Source organism: Oncorhynchus masou, chromosome 24, assembly GCF_036934945.1.
Source record: "Oncorhynchus masou masou isolate Uvic2021 chromosome 24, UVic_Omas_1.1, whole genome shotgun sequence".
Lineage (NCBI taxonomy): Eukaryota > Metazoa > Chordata > Actinopteri > Salmoniformes > Salmonidae > Oncorhynchus > Oncorhynchus masou.
In genome coordinates, this window is record NC_088235.1 from 48,669,361 (window position 1) to 48,691,410 (window position 22,050).

Genomic DNA, 22,050 nt, shown 5'->3' on the forward strand with positions numbered 1-22,050 from the left:
CATTAGCAACAAAAAAAAATCCCTGCCTGTCGCTGACATCTTTCTTCATGCACGTGCGAGGACTTTTGCTTGCTTGAGTATCTGCTGCTCGTCCGGACATATAAGGAAACAGGTAACAAAGACAAAAAAAAGATTCTCAGCAGCATTTACAATCTATCTAGTGGGCAATGTCTCACTAACTATAAACTTTAATCGTTTTATCTCCAGATTAATGAAAAAATGTAGCTAACAAGCTCGGGCCTGTTAGCTAGCTAGTCATGCGCTATCGAAGCACTTGCACAGGTACACATCTGCATAGCTACTTGAATTAGCTAGGCCGTTAATGAGAAGTGCAGTAATTTACCCCGCAGCTAGCAAGCTTGTGGCACAATCATTTTCAGAGCAAAGAACAATGGCATTCAATAACATTGATCTAGAGAGCTAAGGGAGTGCACGTTGTTTATTATAATCAAATCAAGCTTTATTTATATAGCACATTTCAAACATGAATGCAATGCAATGCGCTTCACAGGGAAAAAAACAAAAAGAATAACAATAAAAACTGAAAGACTAAAAAGCACTAAGGAAAAGCAAAGCTAAAGAGGTGTGTTTTAAGATCTCTTTTAAATATATAGTAAAAGCATGGATGAGTCTCTCTGTATCAGCCTCAGATAGAAATATATGTTGGTCACATTCCTAATGTGTGATTCAAAATTGAGTTCAGAATCTAAAATGACACCTAGGTTTTTTTACCTAGTGCTTTATCTTTATTGCCCGTGAATTAAAATGTTCGGCCAGATGTTCTCTGTGCTTTGGCTCCAATAATAAGTAACTCGGTCTTGTCTTGATTTAGCTGGAGGAAGTATTTAACTCAAGTATTTAACTCACTAATACAGTATAATTTATCTATGGAGCTAAAATCCTCTGATGACACAGAAAAGCAAAGTTGTGTATCATCTGTGTAGCAGTGAAAATCAATGACATGCTTTCTGATAACGCTCCCAAGGGGTAACATATATAAACTGAACAGTACCGGACTCAAAGTCTAATCTTGTGGAACGCCACATGTAATATCTATTTTCTCGGAGTTATATTCACCAAGGGTGACAAAAACAACTATTGACCGGTAAAATAGATCCTAAGCCAATTTAGAACTGGACGGAGAGGCCAGCCCACCTTTCCAAGCCCTAATTTATGGATTTCACATGACCGGGAATACAGATACACGTCTGTTGTTCACAGATACCTTAAAAAAAGGAGAGGTGGAGCAGAAGCACAGTCAGTACCTGGTGTGACCACTATGTGCCTCATGCGGCATGACACATCACCTTCGCATCAGGCTGTTGATTGTGGCCTGTGGAATGGTGTCCACTCTTCTTCAATGGCTGTACAAAGTTGCTGGATATTGGCGGCAACTGGAACACTCTGTCACACACGTCGATCAAGAGCATCCCAAACAAGCTCAATGGGTGACATGTCTGGTGAGTACGCAGGCCATGGAAGAACTGGGGAATTTTTAGCTTCCAGGAATTGTGTACAGATCTTTAAGACATGGGGCAGTGCATTATCATGCTGAAACATGAACATGAGTTTAGGCATGAATTTGTATGGCCTGTCCCTAAACGCTGTCTGGGTTTAAACATCTTCGATTGTACAGAAAGTGAATACCTTAATCAATTAATAGTGACAGTATTAGATTACTTCCCAAGCAAGTCAATATTGTTTGTCTCCTCGGCTATAGAATGTTTTGGCTCAGCCTCGATGTTAAAGAAACCTATCAATGATATTCTCGTCTTTCCCGGGCATTTTACAGCTTGTTTCTAGCATAAAGCACCGCGGACCAATGCGCTGTTATAGATCACTTCATATAATCGGATCTGTTTTTTTTTTAATTTTATATACACTACCATTCAAAAGTTTGGGGTCACTTAGAAATGTCCTTATTTTTGTCCATTAAAATAACATCAAATTGATCAGAAATACAATGTAGACATTGTTAATGTTGCAAATGACTATTGTAGCTGGAAACGGCAAAAACTTTATGGAATATCTCCATAGGCGTAGAGGCCCATTATCAGCAACCATCACTCCTTTGTTCCAATGGCAATTTGTGTTAGCTAATCCAAATGGATCATTTTAAAAGGCTAATTGATCATTAGAAAACCCTTTTGCAATTATGTTAGCACAGCTGAAAACTGTTCTGATTAAAGAAGCAATACAACTGTCCTTCTTTAGACTCGTTGAGTATCTGGAGAGTCAGGATTTGTGGGTTCGACTACAAACAAGAAACAAGAAATAAACAAGAAAGTGAAGATCTCAGTTGGGGTGTGAGTAGCTCTGCAGAGAGATGGACCAGGCTGCCTGTCTACCTCCATCCGGCAACAGGAGCCATTAATCTGGTTTAAAACCAGAGGGGTGTGAAGTCTTCCACCATTGGGGATGTCTATCCAACTGGGGTAACTGCCCACGTGAGGTGGCCCTGCCCAGGTAAGGAGACAACATAAGTGCAACAAGATAGGCTACACTGTCTAGGATTTCTTCAGAACCCCAAATAATAGACCTGCCCGTCTTGTCTGATAACTGTATATAACCTCGCTGTTATTTTACTGCTGCTCTGTAAAAAAAATATAAAAAAATACTGTACGTATTCGGCGCATGTGAATAATACGAGTTGATTATATCGCATAGTATGCATTTGTTGACGCTCAATTTTTAAATTCAAAACTCCCTACCATCATGTTTAAGCCAATATGACGCCAATGTTGATTAAACATTTGCAAATCAATTGAGGTACACAACACACTACCCGCCTCTCATTACCGAGAACCACTATACCGGATTTTGGCAGGGTCGTTAGCATTAGGGTTGTTAAATGTTTTGCCCAAACCTAGCTCATATTCTAGACATTGGATTAAAACCAGGCTACTGCGTCCATTAGGTGACCATTTGGACTGAATAGGTTTGTAGGTGCAACAGTTTTTATTAAATCCACAATTTACCGCTCACATGCACATTTTTGCCAAGTAAAAACCAAGTATGTGCCGAACATCAGGTAGATAGTTATATTTAGCTATGGAAGGTTTTCAATATGGCTGAAGTCATCTGTGTAAACTGCTGACCTGTACACTTGCGTGTAATCTTAGCACAAGCTAATAAATTAGCTAATGTCCTTGGCTGTTATTACGGGCCCGTTAGATTCACCAAACTTTGGGGACACTGCCACGCTGCTAATGTATAATACATGCAAACACCAGAACAGATAGAAGTTAGAGTTAGAGGATCCAGAGAACATTCTAGACCTTACCTTATGCATTAATTCAGTACACTCCATTCTATGTGAATTCAATTTTCTTGTCATTATAATCCAAATTTGCGCTGACTCTGATCAACACAGTGTGAAGTTACTATTCAATGTGTTTCCGAAAAAACTGAAGTCGCCATCCACGAGTAAAAATCTGCAGGGTTGCCAAGAAGCATCAAGCTACATATCAACTGTTTCATTAAAAAAAAACATGTTTAACCAAACAAGATAAATAAACGTTCAATCACTACTTAGTGAATGAACAAACATATTTTGGAATGGATAGCTTGGTAGGCCACCAAGCTGACCACTTAAATGGTGTAAAATTGAAGTAACAGGGATCGTAGCGTAACGGTTAGCGTCACTGGGATTTGAAAGATATTTTGACCATTCTCTTTCGTGTATAGTTTTTTACACCTGCTCCCATTCCGGACACCGGCGAATGCACGCACGGCGTGTGCTTATTTTTTAAAATGTCTTAGATGTATGTAAAATAGCCGTTGGGTTCATTAGGCATCGTTGAGTGGCAAGGAACAGGGAGCGTGAGGTGTACTAGTAGTTGTGCGCGCGTCTTGCTACTACAGAGCAGAGAACCGTGCCGAGACCAGCTCTCAAACTCTCAAGACGACATTGTCCTCATTCATCAGATGCACGCCATCCCTACTGTACCAATGCATGCGATAAATTGCACAGGTTGTAAACGTTTCTCCTTTTCAGGCGCAACTTTCTGTCATTTGAGAAGCTATGATTTACTCTTATTCATATGCACACAGTACATTGCACACTATCAGTAGCATTTATGTATGTTCTGTTCCAGATCTGTGAGTACTCCCATCTGTTTTCATATTTATACATTTGGGAATGTGTCCTTTTTTTGTTACTGGAGTTGGACAGCTGTGTACAGCTTTATTAAGAACATTGGAACCTAAAGGATTTAGAGCACCTATCCAATGTCAGATTTATAAGAATGTATTCTTAAAAGTGTTTTGTACTTGTAGAATTTATTTGTATTTTACAGGTGTTTCTCAGCATTTTGTAACTTGTAACAGTGTTTGTATCAGCACTTACCAAAATTGCTATTGATGACCTGAAGAGTTATGCAGGCTTTTGTTCAAGCCCAGTGCTACCACACCTGATTTTACTGCTCAGCTATTCATCAAGACCTTATATAGTAGAAGGTGTGGTAGACCTGGGCTTGAACAGGAGAGCCTGCATAACCCTGTAGCCCATTGAGATATAATGGCCATCCCTGAGTTGTATGTACAAAGTTTACTGATGAATGAACATTGATAAAAAATGGTCCACCTCTGAGGAGCCTCCAATTGATAAAACAGGACCATGTTTGCAAAAACTGTTTCTGAGCTTATGTCCATATTACATAGGTAAGCTAACGGTTAATGCAGACAGGCTCCATAGACCTATATATATGAGTGGCTGTCGAACACATCACCTGTTATGTTGGGTATCTGCTGACTAAAATTGGGTAATGCCTTAGTGTGGTGTGGGGAGAATGCAATACATTACCTTGTCTGTGGTACAAATCACATTATTGTGGGAGCACCTCTAAGAGTATTAGGCTGTTTGAGAAGGTTTGAATCCTAAGCAAACCTGCCTACACATTGTTTGATTTAAAATAGACAAACATACTGTAGCTACTGTAGTCGGTCAAAGCTGTGAGCTGGAAAACCTTGGTAGAGCATGGGTGAAGTACACATTGCGGTGCTCATGTGAATTTATTTTGTTTTATGGCTTCAGACCAATGGCTACTTCTCACTTAAAATAGGCCTATAACATACGTTTTGTGTAAGTTTGTGATCAGCAGCATGCTCTGTCTATCAGTCTATACATAAGGAAGAGGCATTACTCATCTAATTTCTATCTTCCTGTGTCTCTGTCTTATCAGGGACAGTATGTATTTCCTGTCACCTCATGCCACTGGCCCAGAGACACTACTCTGCGCTTTTGGAAATCCAAGACTCTGCCTGCCTCCTGCTGTGGGTCATCAGGCTCATGAAGAGAGTGTGAGAGATCACATGGTGAGAGCACATCTGTCAGAAGGGTAGTCTTGACCTGTTGCTTAGCATCTGACTTTTTTTGTTTCAGGTGTTCTTCATGGATAGTAATAAAGGCATGGTGGGGTAAGCAGAACCAAGGGATGGGTACACCTGCCTGTTCTCTCTTTTTTTGCTATCGGAAGAAGACCACTACTCACCGCCGATGCTCCACCTTCATTCTGTGGTTGCGATTGTTTTTAAACTTTTCTATTGTCTGTTTTTGTTCAGTGTTCACAATTAATAAGAAAAGTTTGCTCAATTGAATATTTTAATGGCACACCTAATAAATCATAGTCGAGCATTGAACATTCATTGTTTTGTTGTGATCATTTTACTATACTGTATGAGTCATAGAAAGTTTGACTTGCATTAATGGAGCTGTTGGCCTGTTTGGCCCAGGCCTTGTGATACTGTAGATGTGTATGAGTCAGACAGGACTGCTTTTCAGGGTATTGTAAGTCTTCTCCCAAGCTAACCTAGTGTGATGACGATCCTTGCCTGAGGCCTAGAATGTGTTGGCTCACATAACTAGCACCAAGTAATGGTCACAGACAGTTCAAGGCCTGTTCCATTAGATAGGCTTCGAGGTCATTGTTGTCAATATGCTCGTTAGGTAATGGAAGCCGTGAGGTCCAGCCCTGACAGACTTATGGTAAGCAAATATAGTGCGTATAATGAGGGTAAACATTAGGTCATTAAAAATACATTTACCAATGCAACATAGCTCAAGAGCTCATCAAACCCAAAACGAAGCAGTGGAAAACAGAATTTTGCCTGGGTGGGAGCCAGGGATCCCATGGAAGTACATACTGTATACATTATTTGCATTTCTGAACTGGCATGCAATATATTCCAACTTAATTTCAGAGGATTAGAAATGAGCCTTGTCATACTTCAGGCTCTAAGCCAACTGTCTGGTGTGTAAAGACACTGAGCTCACAGTTATGTAACTAGCTTATTCACACAATCCCACGGGTGCAGTGGGGTGTTTATCCTTTTGTCACATTTTGAAATAGAAACATTGGCATGATACAGGTCTGACTTAAATCTGCATTGCTGTTTTTATGCAGTTGCTTTCCCAATGAAGTGTGTGTGTGCTCTGTAAATAACATATTTTGTAAATATGAAACATAAACATTGGCTTAGCACGTTTCATTCAATGATTGAATTCATGGCTTACAATCGCATTTACGAGCTACAGTAGGTACAGGGAAGGCCAGGAAGCAAGGCCAAGAATAGCAGTTTGCTGCAAATGTGTCCTTTACCTTAACCTTGTCAAATGAAAATAATCAAGTTTAATTTAATTTCAGCACTAGGGTGAATTTAAACAAAATCAATATCAACCTAGTGTCTTGTGACTTGAGTGATGGAGTTTTCCTGAGTGTCGACATGACCCATTGGCTATGAATACAAAGTCGAAGCATTTGGTAATCTGAATGATATTGGAAATCCGTAGGTGCTGCCTAGGACCATTCGTTTTTGGTCCATTCTTACTCAAAGACTCCAACACTACAAACACCAAGTGGGATTCAGGGCAGGCCTTTGAAAATCACTGTTTTGTCCTTATACACTGGCAAGAGAGCACAAGCTGAGAGTGAAAGTCGTTGCCAGAGAAATAACATCCTACTAGTAGCGAAACACAAAGCTCTGTTCATACAGCTCCATACAGTTACTGTGTGTTACGTATTACTCCAATCACAGGGTAATTGATCAACAAAGAAAACAACATAGAAACAAGGAGAAAAACACTGTCTAAGAATTCTGAGTGATGGACTAAATAAAACCATGTATATCACAAAAGAAGTCAGCTGTAAATATAACCAGCTGTTCTAGCAAATTAATTCAATCCAAAATGCCTCTTGGGGAAGGACGATAAGCGCATTCATTCTTAACTTGTCAAAAATAGATGAGTCACTGTTTTTCATTATCATAGAATTTGTTAATGACACCAGAGTGAAATGAAATGAGGCCTATGTTAAATCCCTCAACAGAATACTTTGGCTTAAAAATCAATCCATTATGGAACTTTTTACATAGCATTGTTGATATACATAATTTATCATTTTGATCAAGAATACCCTTTTACCTTACCTTTCAACATAATTTTGTCCTCCAACTAGGTTACACATTCTGTTCACAAGAAAGGGTTAAATCCACAGAGAGCTCTAAGAGCAGTGTCTGGTCTGGATGAGGTGGACAGCAGCGGTGTAACTGACATGGATTACTCTTCCTGCCAGACACACTCATGGGTCAACTGCCCACACAAAATATGGTCTCTGAGTTGTCAGAGAGCCTGGGCAATGAATCAAATCACATCTTTGATATGATTTGCTTACACCACTGGTATGGTATCGAGAGTATGACTGATCTCTAGTGATCTCTCCATTTCCCCATAAAGTTCCTGGAGTTATCGCTTAAAAGGTTTCTCCATTACTTCCACGGGCTTTTAGGGGATTTGAGTCTAAGCCTCTCTTGTTAGTACATTGTAGAAAAACAAATAGCAACAGGCCTGAGCTAAAGTTTGGTAAAATTGGGCTCTTGGTTGAGGGGCTTTACTGTTTCTGTTCATTTAGTTGTTGCTACTGCAAGACAGATGGTAGGCTCAAATCACACACTCGGCCTGTATCCGACAGTGAGGCTGGCTCTAATGGTGTCCCAGCTGGAATGGGGGGATGGCGGTTGGGAGGTCTCTCAGTACTTGGTTAAATGAATGTCACCCATCCATCATGGACCACCCAGTAACCTTCCCTGAACCTTAGACGCTGTCACTAGCTGGCTAATACTCGGCACTCTACCCTGCACCTTAGAGACTGCTGCCATTTGTACATAGAGTCATTGAACACTAGCCACTATAATAATGTTTACATACTGTTTTACCCACTTTATTTGCATTTACTGTATTATAGTCATGACTTATCCTATATAACTACTGCTGTACAGACCTTTTCTATTCACATACTGCCCATTCTGTCTATACACACCATTCGCATATGTACAATATACTGTATATTTATATTCCGGACTAATTTTCTGCAATTCTATACATTTTTCCATGTGGTTTTGTACTGTCTATTTAAATACTGTTTTCACAACAAAGTTCATTCTAATATTTCTATTACTGTACATTGTATTTTAGTTACACTGTTTATACACACTGTGTATTTATTTATATACTGGATTCTTGACATAGGTCACTCTAATATACACTGGGTGTACAAAACATTAAGAACATCTGCTCATTCAATGACAGGCTGACCAGGTGGATCCAGGTGAAAACTATGATCCCTTATTGATGTCACGTGTTAAATCTACTTCAATTAGTGTAGATGAAGGGGAGGAGACAGGTTAAAGAACGATTTTTAAACAGTGAGACAATTGAGACATGGATTGTGTTTGTTTGCCAATCAAATCAAATCAAATGTTATTTGTCACATGCGCCGAATACAACAGGTGCAGTCCTTACAGTGAAACGCTTACTTACAAGCCCTTAACCAGCAATGCAGTTTTAGAAAATACATAAAAAGTAAGAGATAAGAATAATAAACAATTAAAGAGCAGTCGTAAATAACAATAGCGGGGCTATATACAGGGGGTACCGGTACAGAGTCAATGTGCGGGGGCACCCTGTGTCGAGGGAATTTAGATAATATGTACATGTAGGTAGAGCTATTAATGTGACTATCCATAGATAATAACAGAGAGTAGCAGCAACGTAGAATGGGGGTGGAAGGTGGCAATGCAAATTGTATGTATATGAATTTGATTAGATGTTCAGGAGTCTTTTGGCTTGGGGGTAGATGTTACGGATCCCTCCGGAACTTTCATTACGCACACCTGTCCCCTATTCCCACTGATTAGTACTTGTATAAGTGTGCCCTTTGGTTTCCATTGGGCTGTCGATTATTGTTACAATGTCCGTTGGTCGTGTGAGTACCTGTGCTATGTTGTTTTGGCTTTCGTACCACGTATATTGTGCAGATGATTACGGGTCTCATCCCGTGTGATAATCATTGTGCAATTGTGTATTTATTCGAGGTGCTCCTTGCTCTTTTGTTTGGGTTTATCCCCTGTGTTTTGTATTCGTGTTTGTTTGGTCTTCGTCCCCGTGCCTTTACACGGCACGCTGTAAATTGGGAAATAAAAAACCCTATTACGCATTCCTGCGCCTGTCTCCCGACCCCTTCATACCAACGTGACAGAAAAATCAACCCTTTTGGGAGACAGCGGGAATGGCACGTCAGAGGTCGCTACAACGGGTCCGTCCAATGATGCAGCTTCTGCAGCTGCAACTGGCCTGTACGACGCCACCACAACCGGTCCATCTGACGCCACTGCAACTGGTCCATTTGACGCAGCCGCAACTTTGGCAGCGGCAACTGGCCCGTACGACGACGACGCAACTTCGGCAGCTGCATCGGGTCCTGATCGACCTGCACTGTGTTACTGTGATCGCCCTTGAGGCCGGTGTCGTTGCGCTGCTTTTGCATCAAGGGGGTACTGTCACGGATCCCTTCGGATCTTTCATTACGCACACCTGTCCCCTATTCCCACTGATTAGTACTTGTATAAGTGTGCCCTTTGGTTTCCATTGGGCTTTCGATTATTGTTACAGTGTCCGATGATGCGTGTGAGTACATGTGCTGTGTGTTTTGTGCTTTTGTGCCCTTGTGGATTGTGCAGATAATTATGGGTCTCGTCTCATGTATTAATCATTGTGGGCATGTGTCATTTTTTTCGAGGTACTCCTCGCTCTTTTGTTTGGGTTTCAACCCTGGGTTTTTGTTTGGTCTTCGTCCTTACAAGGCACGCCGTAATTTGGGTACAATAAAAACACTTATTACGCATTCCTGCATCTGTCTCTCGAATCATTTATACCAATGTGACAGTATAAGCTGTTTAGAAGCCTCTTGGACCTAGACTTGGTCGCTCCGGTACCACTTTCCGTGCGGTAGCAGAGAGAACAGTCTATGACAAGGATGGCTGGAGTCTTTGACGATTTTTTGGGCCCTCCTATGACAGCACCTGGTATAGAGGTCCTAGATGGCGGGAAACTTGGCCCCTGTGATGTACTGGGCCGTACGTACTACCTTCTGTAGTGCCTTGCGGTTGGAGGTCGAGCAGTTGCCATACCAGGCAGTGATGCAACCCATCAGGATGATCTCGATGGTGCAGCTGTAAAACCTTTTGAGGATCTGAGGACCCATGCCAAGTCTTTTCAGTCTCCTGAGGGGGAATATGTTTTGTCATGCCCTCTTCAAAACTGTCTTGGTGTGCTTGGACCATGTTAGTTTGTTGGTGATATGGACGCCAAGGAACTTGAAGCTCTCAACCTGCTCCACTACAGCCCCGTTGATGAGAATGGGGATGTGTGCGATCCTCATTTTCCTGTAGTCCACAATCCTCTCCTTTTCTTGATCGCGTTGAGGAAGAGGTTTTTGTCCTTGCACCACACGATCACGTCTCTGTCCTCCTCCCTATAGGCCGTGTTGAGGATCAGTGTGGCGGATGTGTTGTTACCTACACTTACCATCCGTTAGGAAGTTCAGGATGCAGTTGCGGGGGGGGTGTTTAGTCCCAGGGTCCTTGGCTTCATGATGAGCTTTGAAGGGACTATGATGTTGAACAGTGAGCTGTAGTCAATGAATAGCGTTCTTACATAGGTGTTCCTTTTTGTCCAGGTGTGAAAGGGCAGTGTGGAGTCAAATAGAGATTGCATCATCTGTGGATCTGTTGGGACGGTATGCAAATTGGAGTGGGTCTAGGGTTTCTTGGATAATGGTGTTGATGTGAGCCATGACCAGCCTTTCAAAGCATTTCATGGCTACCAACGTGAGTGCTACAGGTCAGTAGTCATTTAGGCAGGTTACCTTAGTGTTCTTGGGCACAGGGACTATGCTGGTCTGCTTGAAACATGTTGGTATTAGAGACTCAGACAGGGAGAGGTTGAAAATGTCAGTGAAGACACTTGCCAGTTGGTCAGCACATGCTCAGAGTACACGTTCTGGTAATTCGTCTGGCCCTGCGTTCTTGTGAATGTTGACCTGTTTAAAGGTTTTACTCACCTCGGCTGCGGAGAGCGTGATCACACAGTTGTCAGGAAAAGCTGATGCTCTCAAGCATGTTTCAGTGTTACTTGCCTCGAAGCGAGCATAGAAGTTATTTAGCTCGTCTGGTAGGCTCGTGTCACTGGGTAGCTCTTGGCTGTGTTTCCCTTTGTAGTCTATAATAGTTTGCAAGCCCTGCCATATCCAATGAGCGTCGGAGTTAGTATAGTACGATTCGATCTTAATGGTTTGTCGGGGGGCAGAGCGGGATTTCTTATAAGCTTCCAGGTTAGAGTCCCGTACCTTGAAAGCGGCAGCTCTACCCTTTAGCTCAGTGCGAATGTCGCCTGTAATCCATGGCTTCTGGTTGGGGTATGTACATACAGTCACTGTGGGAACAACGTCATCAATGCACTTATTGATGAAGCCAGTGACTGATGGTGGTGTACTCCTCAATGCCATCGCAAGAATCCCGGAACATATTCCAGTCTCTGCTAGCAAAACAGCCCTGTAGTTTCATCTGATTACTTTTTAATAGACTGAGTCACTGGTGCTTCCTGCTTTAATTTTGGTTTGTCAGCGGGAATCAGGAGGATAGAATTATGGTTAGATTTGTCAAATGGAGAGCGAGGGAGAGCTTTGTATGTGTCTATCTGTGTGGAGTAAAGGTGGTCTAGATTTTTTTTCCCTCTGATTTCACATTTAACATGCTGATAGAAATTAGATTAAACTGAATTTAAGTTTCCCTGAATTAAAATCCCCGGCTTCTAGGAGTGTCGCCTCTGGATGAGCGTTTTCTTGTTTGCTTATGGCGGTATACAGCTCATTGAGTGCGGTTTTAGTGCCAGCATCAGTCTGTGGTGGTATGTAGACAGCTACGAAAAATATATATGAAAACTCTCTAGGTAGATAGTGTGGTCTACAGCTTATCATGAGATATTCTACCTCAGACGAACAAAACCTCAAGGATTCCTTAAATATTGTGCACAGGCTGTTGTTTACAAATATGCATAGGCCCCCGCCCCGTGTCTTACCAGAGGCAGCTGTTCTATCCTGCCGATAGTGTAAAACCCATCAGCTGTATGTTATTAATGTCATCGTTCAGCCACGACTCAGTGAAACATATATTTAACAACATTTAATGTCCTGTTGGTAGGATATGTGGAATGCTCTCGACACATTGTACAGTTCATGCCCTGACGGATTGAGGCTGTTCTGAGGGCAAAATGGGGGGGCCGACAAACAATTTGTTAGTTCGACATGATAGGATCTTTTTGTGTCGGTAAAATGTATTATGTGAGAAATGGCCGTGGAAACGCCTTTTTAAACATATATGGATATAATTACCATCATATCAAAGTTAACTTGGGAGTCACCTGAATATAAACTCAGCAAAACAATAAACGTCCCTTCTTCAGGACCCTGTCTTTCAAAGAATATTCGTGAAAATCCAAATAACTTCACATATCTTCATTGTAAAGGGTTTAAACACTATTTCCCAAGCTTGTTCAATGAACCGTAAACAATTAATGAACATGCACCTGTGGAACGGTCGTTAAGACACTAACAGCTTACAGACAGTAGGCAATCAAGGTCACAGTTATGAAAACTTTGGACACTAAAGAGGCCTTTCTACTGACTCTGAAAAACACCAAATGAAAGATGCCCAGGGTCCCTGCTTATCTGTGTGAACGTGCCGTAGGCATGCTGCAAGGAGGCATGAGGACTGCAGATGTGGCCAGGGCAATAAATTGCAATGTCCGTATTGTGAGACGCCTAAGACAGCACTACAAGGAGACAGGACAGACAGCTGATCATCCTCACAGTGGCAGACCATGTGTAGGCTGAGAGAGGCTAGACTGAGGGCTTGTAAGCCTGTTGTCTGGTGAGGACCTGCCTTACATCACCGGCAACAACGTTACCTATGGGCACAAACCCACCTTCACTGGACCAGACAGGACTGGAAAAAAGTGCTCTTCACTGACGAGTCACGGTTTTGTCTCACTAGGAGTGATTGTCAGATTCGCGTTTATCATTGAAGGAATGAGCGTTGCACCAAGGCCTGTACTCTGGAGTAGGATCGTTTTGGAGGTGGAGGGTCCGTCATGGTATGACGCGGTGTGTCACAGCATCCTCCTCCCTCATGTGGTACCCTTCCTGCAGGCTCATCTTGACATGACCCTCCAGCATGACAATGCCACCAGCCATACTGCTCATTCTGTGCGTGACAGGAATGTCAGTGTTCTGCCATGGCCAGCGAAGCGCCCGGATCTCAATCCCATTGAGCACGTCTGGGACCTTTTTTGGTCGGAGTGTGAGGGCGAGGGTCATTCCCCCCCAGAAATGTCTGGGAATTTGCAGGTGCCTTGGTAGAACAGTGGGGTAACATCTCACAGCAAGAACGGGAACATCTGGTGCGGTCCATGAGGAGATGCCACTCCGATTCCTCCTCATCCGACGACAACACCCGTTACACATTATTCAATTTCTGTTAGTCACATGTCTGTGGAACTTGTTCTGTTTATGTCCCAGTTGTTGAATATTGTTATGTTCATACAAATATTTACATATGTTAAGTTTGCTGAAGATAAACGCAGTTGACATTGAGAGGACGTTTCTTTTTTTGCTGAGTTCATGTAGTGTGGTTTGTCCTCCCACTTCGACTCGGAAAACCATGCAGTTTATTAGGCAACAGATTCAATAAGTCCTCATGAACTTCACAGGGTGGTGAACGTGCACTTCATAGGCTTGATCCAATAAATATCGAGGGTCTTATTCTGGTGACATGATGATCGATATTTGGCTGCCATTTGAAAAATAGAAATGATCTCGCTCTTATCCATAATAATCTCATCATGTAGGTAGCCTACCCGCACTGTATCTGCGAGCTGCTGGCAAGAGCGCACGTGCCAAGACCAGTGTGGGCACATTTGTGACAAAACCATCATAGCGTTGAAAACATGATGGAAACCATTTTAACTAGCATTTTTCATTCGGTACAGATAAATGTAACCACAAAAGTCATTTTTCTGTGTACTATGTCATCACGCACAGACTTTTATCCACAATAAGTTAGTTTGCTGGAAACACATCTCTGGTGGTAAAATGTGCATATTGTTTAGTGCAGATTTAAGAATATTCACATGACAATCTGGATAGAAACCTAGCTACTGTTGTAGTGCTATTTGGGTTGTTAATTGGAGTCGTTCTGATATTTCTTGATTTCTTGTATTATTGCTTTATTGGATTATTTGTGCACTTGTTTGACATTTTACTGCATTTTTAGGAGCTAGTAACATAAACATTTTGCTGCATCCACTATAACATCTGCAAAACTGTGTAAGCGAGCAATAAACTTTGATTTTATTAAATCAGATCAAATCAAATGTTATTGGTCACATATACATATTTAGCAGATGTGAATGTGGGTGTAGCGCAATGTTTGAGTTCTTATCTCCAACAGTGCAGTAGAATCTAACAATTCACAACAATACACAAATCTAAAAGTAAAAGAATGGAATAAAGAAATATATAAATATTAGGACGAGCAATGCCAGAGTGGCATTGATTAAAATACAGTAGAATAGAATACAGTATATGCATATGAGATGAGTAAAGCAGAAATAGCACACACAAAAAATGAAATACTGCAAAGTTGCTTAGTAGCTCGAAGCAGAGCTGTCATGTCTGTCTGCACCATCTTGCCAACGTGGTAACTAAACTGAACTGGTAACCACTGGACATAGATGTGATACATATATATATTGATATTAGTCCTGGTCAGCACACATTTGAAGTGTGGCTGAAATTCTTATACAGTTTTTAATTAGGATGTCTTGTCTTAAACACTAAAATTGTAATGGGTCCTTCAAATGTTGATGTCAGTTCCAGTTCTGTTATTTCTCTTTGCAGTTCCCAGAGCTATTCTTGAGACAGAGGGGAAAGGCTCAGTCACACGTGCCTTCTCAATGATGAAAACCACTTTATACACATCACAATGCTAAAATATTGATGGGCCTCTGACAAAGCCATTTTCTAGTCTGGGTTGGCTTGGGAATTCTCACGTTTGTGTTGACGATTAAATATTGATATTTGCTAGATATTTTTAGACCGGGTTGTGACACTGAAATTAACATTAAATTAGCAATTGTATAAATACATTGGAGAAAATCCAATACATTTCCAAGAGAACTAAATGTATTGTATTCCGAGACAGCAAACAATTTGTTAAAGGGCACAGTCCCTACATTTCGACAAGCTTAGCAGCATAAAAAGTAGAACACAGAGAACATTAATTAAAGTGACACCAACCCATCAAAACAACTTGCTGCCAGCTTTAGTCTGTCAAAGCAGGATAAACTATCAAATCGAATTGTATGCGCCAAATACAACAGGTGTAGACCTCACAGTGAAATGGCGGGGGGGGGGGGGGCTGCAAATAGTCTGGGTAGCCATTTGATTAGCTGTTCAGGAGTCTTATGGCTTGTTTAGAAGCCTCTTGGACCTAGACTTGGCACTCCGGTACCACTTGCCATGCGGTAGCAGAGTGAACGGTCTGACTAGGGTGGCTGGAGTCTGTGACAACTTTTAGGGCCTTCCTCTGACACCTGCATGTGAAGTTGAGGTAAACTGTCGGTGGTGTTAGTGAGAATACATTTTCAGGAGATGATCCTGTCCTACACTTGATTTATTCTAAAAACATGGTTTAAACTGATTTCGTGTTTAGATGGGCTGTCAAGTAAGCATGGTTTTATTGTTATTATCATGATGTTGGACCTATCATCAATGACATTGGATCAGATATATTGTAATCTACATTCAAATAGGAGTGCTCAACCCCAAAACACACACAGATGGTCATAGGCTACATCAAGCATCCTCAAAGCTAGTGAACAAATCAGCCTGTCTTGGGAAAGGAGCTTCATACTCAACATACAATTATAATGTTTGGTAAAGAATGCAGGCGCTTTTTATAACCCTGTCATTTCATTTCCCCTCAGGATCTGTAAAGTAATGACAGAGATTGTTGTGCTGTTGTACTACAAACAGTGGGCAGCTCAAGCACACTTATTTACCCAGTATTGACTGACAAATTGGAGAGTGCTTGTTTGCTGCAAAGGGGCCAATACAAGCCCAGTAAACCCACAACACAAAGCACAGAACTGGCACCAACAGCAACATCCATAAGAAAGTTCAGCCTATACCATTACTAAAATTAGAGTTTTAAAATCAGGCCAGAGTCGTAAGGGGATATAAAGAGCATCCCACTACATTATATGATTGGCAGCCGCCCCAGGAAATGAGAAATAGAACCAGAGGTACAATTGGTGCACTGTGTTGGCAGGGTCCAACTGCCCTGCTGTGTGGCCTAATGAAGACCACCATTGACTAGATAGGGCCTAGACAACAGCCCCTATGTACAAATCAAAAGACACATTATCAAGCTCAGTTTAAGCGGTCACTTTCAACATCTTTCTAAATGCACATCTGTAATATTTCTGTGACTAGGCCATAGATTATAGATGGTTGATTATTGTCTTGCAATAAAATGCACAGTGCCTTTGGAAAGTATTCAGACCCCTTGACTTTTTCCACATTTTGCTATGCTACAGCCTTATTCTAAAATTGATTAAATATTTTTTCTTCTTCATCAATTTACAGACAATACCCCATAATGACAAAGCAAAAACAGATTTTAGAATTGTTTTCTAATTTATTACAAATAAAAAACTGGAATATCACACTTACATAAGTATTCAGATCCTTTACTCAGTCATTTGTTGAAGCACCTTTACCACAGGTGGAATTAAATACTCTCAGAAGAGACCTGAAAATTGCTGTGCAGAGACGCTCCCCATCCAACCCGCCAGAGCTTGAGAGGATCTGCAGCATCATACCCAAGAAGACTCAATGCTGTAATCGCTTCATAATGACAATTACAGCATTGTGTGTTCTTGTCATTATGTGCATGTGATATTTCAGCGATTACAGCATCTAGTCTTCCTAGGTATGACTCTACAAGCTTGGCACACCTGTATTTGGGGAGTTTTTACCATTCTTCTCTGCAGATCCTCTCAAGCTCTGTTGGATGGGGAGCGTTGCTGCACAGCTATTTTCAGGTCTCTCCAGAGATGCTTGATTAGGTTCAAGTCCAGGCTCTGGCTGGGCCACTCAAGGACATTCAGAGACTTGCCCCGAAGCTACTGCTGTGCTGTCTTGGCTGTGTGTTTAGGGTCGTTGTCCTGTTGGAAGGGGAACCTTCACCCAAGTCTGAGGTCCTGAGCACTCTGGAGCAGGTTTCCATCAAGGATCTCCCTGTACTTTGCTCCATTCATCTTTGCCTCAATCCTGACTAGTCTCCCAGTCTCTGCCACTGAAAAACATCCCCACAACATGATGCTGCCACCACCATGCTTCACCGTAGGGATGGTGCAAGGTTTCCTCCAGATGTGATGCTTGACATTCAGGCCAAAGAGTTCAATCTTTTTTCAACAGACCAGAGAATCTTGTTTCACGTTGTTTGAGAGTCTTTAGGTGCCTTTTGGCAAACTCCAAGCAGGCTGTCATGCGCCTTTTATGGAGGAGTGGCTTCAGTCTGGGCACTCTACAATAAAGGCCTGATTGTTGGAGTTCTGCAGAGATTGTTGTCCTTCTGGAAGTTTCTCCCATCTCCACAGTGGAACTCTAGAGCTCTGTCAGAGTGACCATCAGATTCTTGGTCACCTCCCTGACCAAGGCTCTTCTCTCCCGATTGCTCCGTTTGGCCGGGCGGCCAGCTCTAGGAAGAGTTTTGGTGGTTTTTCTATTTAGGAATGATGGAGGCCACTGTGTTCTTGGGGACTTTCAACACTGCAGACATTTTTTGGTACCCTTCCCCAGATCTGTGACTTCACACAATCCTGTCTCTGAGCTCTACGGACAATTCCTTCGACCTCATGGCTTGGTTTTTGCTCTGACATGCACTGTCAACTGTAGGACCTTATATAGACACGTGTGTGCCTTTCCATATCATTTCCAAGCAATTGAATTTACCACAGGTGGACTCAAATCAAGTTGTAGAAACATCTCAAGGATGATCAATGGAAACAGGATGCACCTGAGCTCAATTTCGACTCTAATATGAAAGGGTCTGAATACCTGTGTAAATAAGGTATTTCTGTTCATTATTTTTTATAAATTTGCAAAAATGTCTAAAACCCTGTTTTCACTTTGTCATTATGGGGTATTGTGTGTAGATTGCTGAGGAGGTTTTTTTATTTAATCAATTTTAGAATAAGGCTGTAATGCAACAAATTTTTTAAAAAGGTCAAGGGGTCTGAATACTTTCCAAAGGCACTGTAATGCAATAAAGCACTGAGTATGTGTCATCCAGCGTGTTATGTAACAAATTAATTTGTCCATGTTCTCTCGCTCTATTGTAAAATTATCTGAGTAATTAGAGTGAAGGGTGTGGATGCTCCATCTTTAGCTTTGTTTATATCTAGCACATCTTTGGTCCTGATTTTGTCCACATTCTGATTATGCCCACATTTTCAGATATGCTTCTACACTTGGTATTAAAATGTGTCTCTTATCCATCGACTGTTTCCACAATGTGACCAGATTTCCTGGTCCCTCCCTGTATGCAAATTATTTCATGGATATTCTTTCAAAATATTATTTATTTATTTATTTTAAGCCACATATTGATGTCATAAGTCAATGGTACCATCTGTCAATGATTTTAGAAGATGGATAATGATGATTTAAATAGTTTCACTGTCCAGAGCCATCTACAATTGTGAGATAACCAGACACAATGTTTGCCTGACTACCTCCAGAGGGGGCAAGAAGATCTGATCACATCCTGATCACAATGTGTCTTTTGATCATAGATACCTGTCTACAAATGTGGGCACAATTAGGACAAAGGACACATGTTAACACCAGGTATAACGGGGCTTCTGTCTGCAGATGGGTGCAGCCATCTTTGAGCCCAGTCCCCCAGTGATGATGACTTGCTATTTTTTCATTCAGATCAGCCAACATAGGCGAAACATCGAAAGAGTAGCCTAGGCTGGGCCTAGCAACAGCTGGTCTCCATTTGCATGTATTTCTCAAAACTATCTTAATGTTGCAAATGTTTTAATAGGCCTGATATCGAAATGTAAACTTCAACAAAACCTTTTAATGATCAGACCATAACGTTTTAACCATTGTACAGTGATTCCTCTGTTGCATACCAAAATAGTTGTATTTTCAAAATGCAGCTGAATCCTCAAAGATAGTAGCTTTTCTTAGTCAGAGCATGTTAAATAATGCAGTTCAAATCTATCTTTGTATCGGCTTGTGGATGTGGTTTCTGATTGAAAACAGCTCTAACTGTAGGCTACTTCAATATATACTATATATTTGTAATGTCAAGCTTTGTTCAGAGATGCACCAGGCATGAATAACGTTAGTTTTCCCTATTCATTGAAACATTTGCAAAAGCGATCCGCCGGCTGCTGTCCACGTCCATGGTTCTGAAATGGCGAAACCCCATTTTCCTGAAATGCCATCATGTGGAATGTATGCACGTTTCATAGTGAAAACCCTAAATGCATATGATGCATACATAAGATAGGTTATGTGAGGAAAATGCATTGGTGCCCTCAGCTATTCCGCGCACGCAGCAGCGCACCAGTCACCGTCCAAATCGGATTAACTGTAAACCTGCCGTATTATTACATTTTCATCATAAAATAAGGGCCAAACAGAAACCCTAGCCACTATTTGGACCCTTATTCAGTCATTCTGGCACCACTATAGATGGCTAGTAGAACCCACTAGCGTGGCTGTAATCTTTCATTAACTGATGGAAGGGAATATTCTGATGCACACAAAAGGAAATTGGTGGAGTGGATGGGGGTAATCCATGAAATTTCAACACCTAGGCTACATGACAATACAAAATGCAGTTTTTTTGTGCGCTTACCCTCTCGCTCGCATAATTGTATACCGTCCAAGCTGAGGTTCTTTATCATACCCTCACACGGACTCATCGGGCTGGTTAAGTTGTGTCCCAATCTTGGAACCTCCATTTCTACAACAGAGCCGGGATGCCTCTCCTGGTATCGGTGGAATTTCGCTCGTTTTGCCGCAGGACTTGCTTCCTTCACATTCGATCAAGAAAGAGAGAGATAGAGTGACCGGTTCCCAGCCCCTTCGCTCCCTCGCAGCATCTCTCTCCAGGGTGGAGGGGCTGAAGGCGCGTCAGCAAATCGTCACGAGCGCATAGCACACTGCCGATTTGACGCTGCAACGTGAGAGGCATACATACAGCGAATATATGCCAGTCCTTATAATGTATTGTCTATATTACACTTTTCTACTTAATAGGTCCCAGGCGCGCGCTATTGTCCATGTACGCCACAAGTGTTTCCCCTATTCTGCCGCAGGACAGTGGAACATGAATACCGGAGATTGAGCAACAATTTATGTAGCCTAACTACAGTACCACTTCCACCCCCACCAATTTAACTAAATTGTAACCTATATACACATTGTTTATTTTGCGTTTCGTTTCTGTCATCCAAACAAGATGGTCCATAGGCCTATAGCCTTATTTGGAGATCTCTGCGCGTCTCGCGCTCTCTCCACAGGAGCGCAGGTGCAAATGGCCCACGCTTTAATGAAGCGGGAACGACCCATCTCACCTTTCATAACAAGAAGAATAATGTATTTTAAACAGCTGTGGCCTATCTCTGCCAGAATCATTTCGCCATGGGCCTTTTCTTGAGTCTAACGTGACACATAACGTCTATTCACATGCGGATTTTACAGATGGCTTCATTCTAAATGTATGAAATACTACAAACTATAAATGTATTTATCAATGAAATTGCCTTGAGATGATTAATACTGACCTCACAGTTAGCTCTCTCTCTCTGTCTGTCTGTCGCAGTTATCTCTCCCACACCAGGGCTGTCACTCCGCCACAATGACAGGGTCGTCCAAACATGAGGATCAAACCAAACTCACAGACAAAACAATGAATGACCATTCCTTTTATGTAAAATATTTATTCAGTGCAGAGGCTAAACTAAATATGCTATTGGCAATACGATTAAAATTGAACAATATTATAATATTTAATTCCAATAGAAAACGGGATGCCCTCCCACTGGGCACAGACTTCAGTTCATAGTCTAATTTTGATTTACATTTGGTTGAGTTGTCAACTAACCTTGAATTCAACTTGAAATCATCAAATGTCATTGGATTTAGGTTAAAAGTTGATGAAATAAAAGTGGAAATGCCTTTATGTTGATTACTTTTTGCATATCTAATTATTTCCCCACATTGGTTCAACGAACCCACGATGAGTGACGAGGTGTTACTTTACATTTCACCATTGTTTTGAGCGTCTCAGGGTATTTGGACAAATATGTGTGTTATCTTTTCAGCAGACCCACACTGTCTGCGACTGCACCAACATGTCTACTGAGTCATCATGCTGAGAAGGCAGAGGCAGTAACTAACTGCTGCGTATATGTGATTTAATACACTTGGAAATAGGGAAACCCTAAGCCCGCCTATATAGATACACGCAGACACGAACAAAAGGACGCGCGCGTGCTTGTAAACACGCACGCACGCAGACGCACGCGCGCGCACACACACACACACACACACACACACACACACACAC

The 22,050-nt window shown here is 41.7% G+C and overlaps 1 protein-coding gene across 1 annotated transcript in view; it reads right to left on the bottom strand.

Annotated features, from left to right (window-relative positions):
- Positions 1-20,640, bottom strand: part of LOC135512289 (phytanoyl-CoA hydroxylase-interacting protein-like) — a 37,695-nt gene extending 17,055 nt beyond the window's left edge. The window contains exon 1 of the mRNA XM_064934166.1: positions 20,335-20,640. Coding sequence (XP_064790238.1) covers positions 20,335-20,440 — 106 coding nt within the window. The 5' untranslated portion in view covers positions 20,441-20,640. The remainder of the gene's footprint in view (positions 1-20,334) is intronic.
- Positions 20,641-22,050: the final 1,410 nt, after the last annotated feature.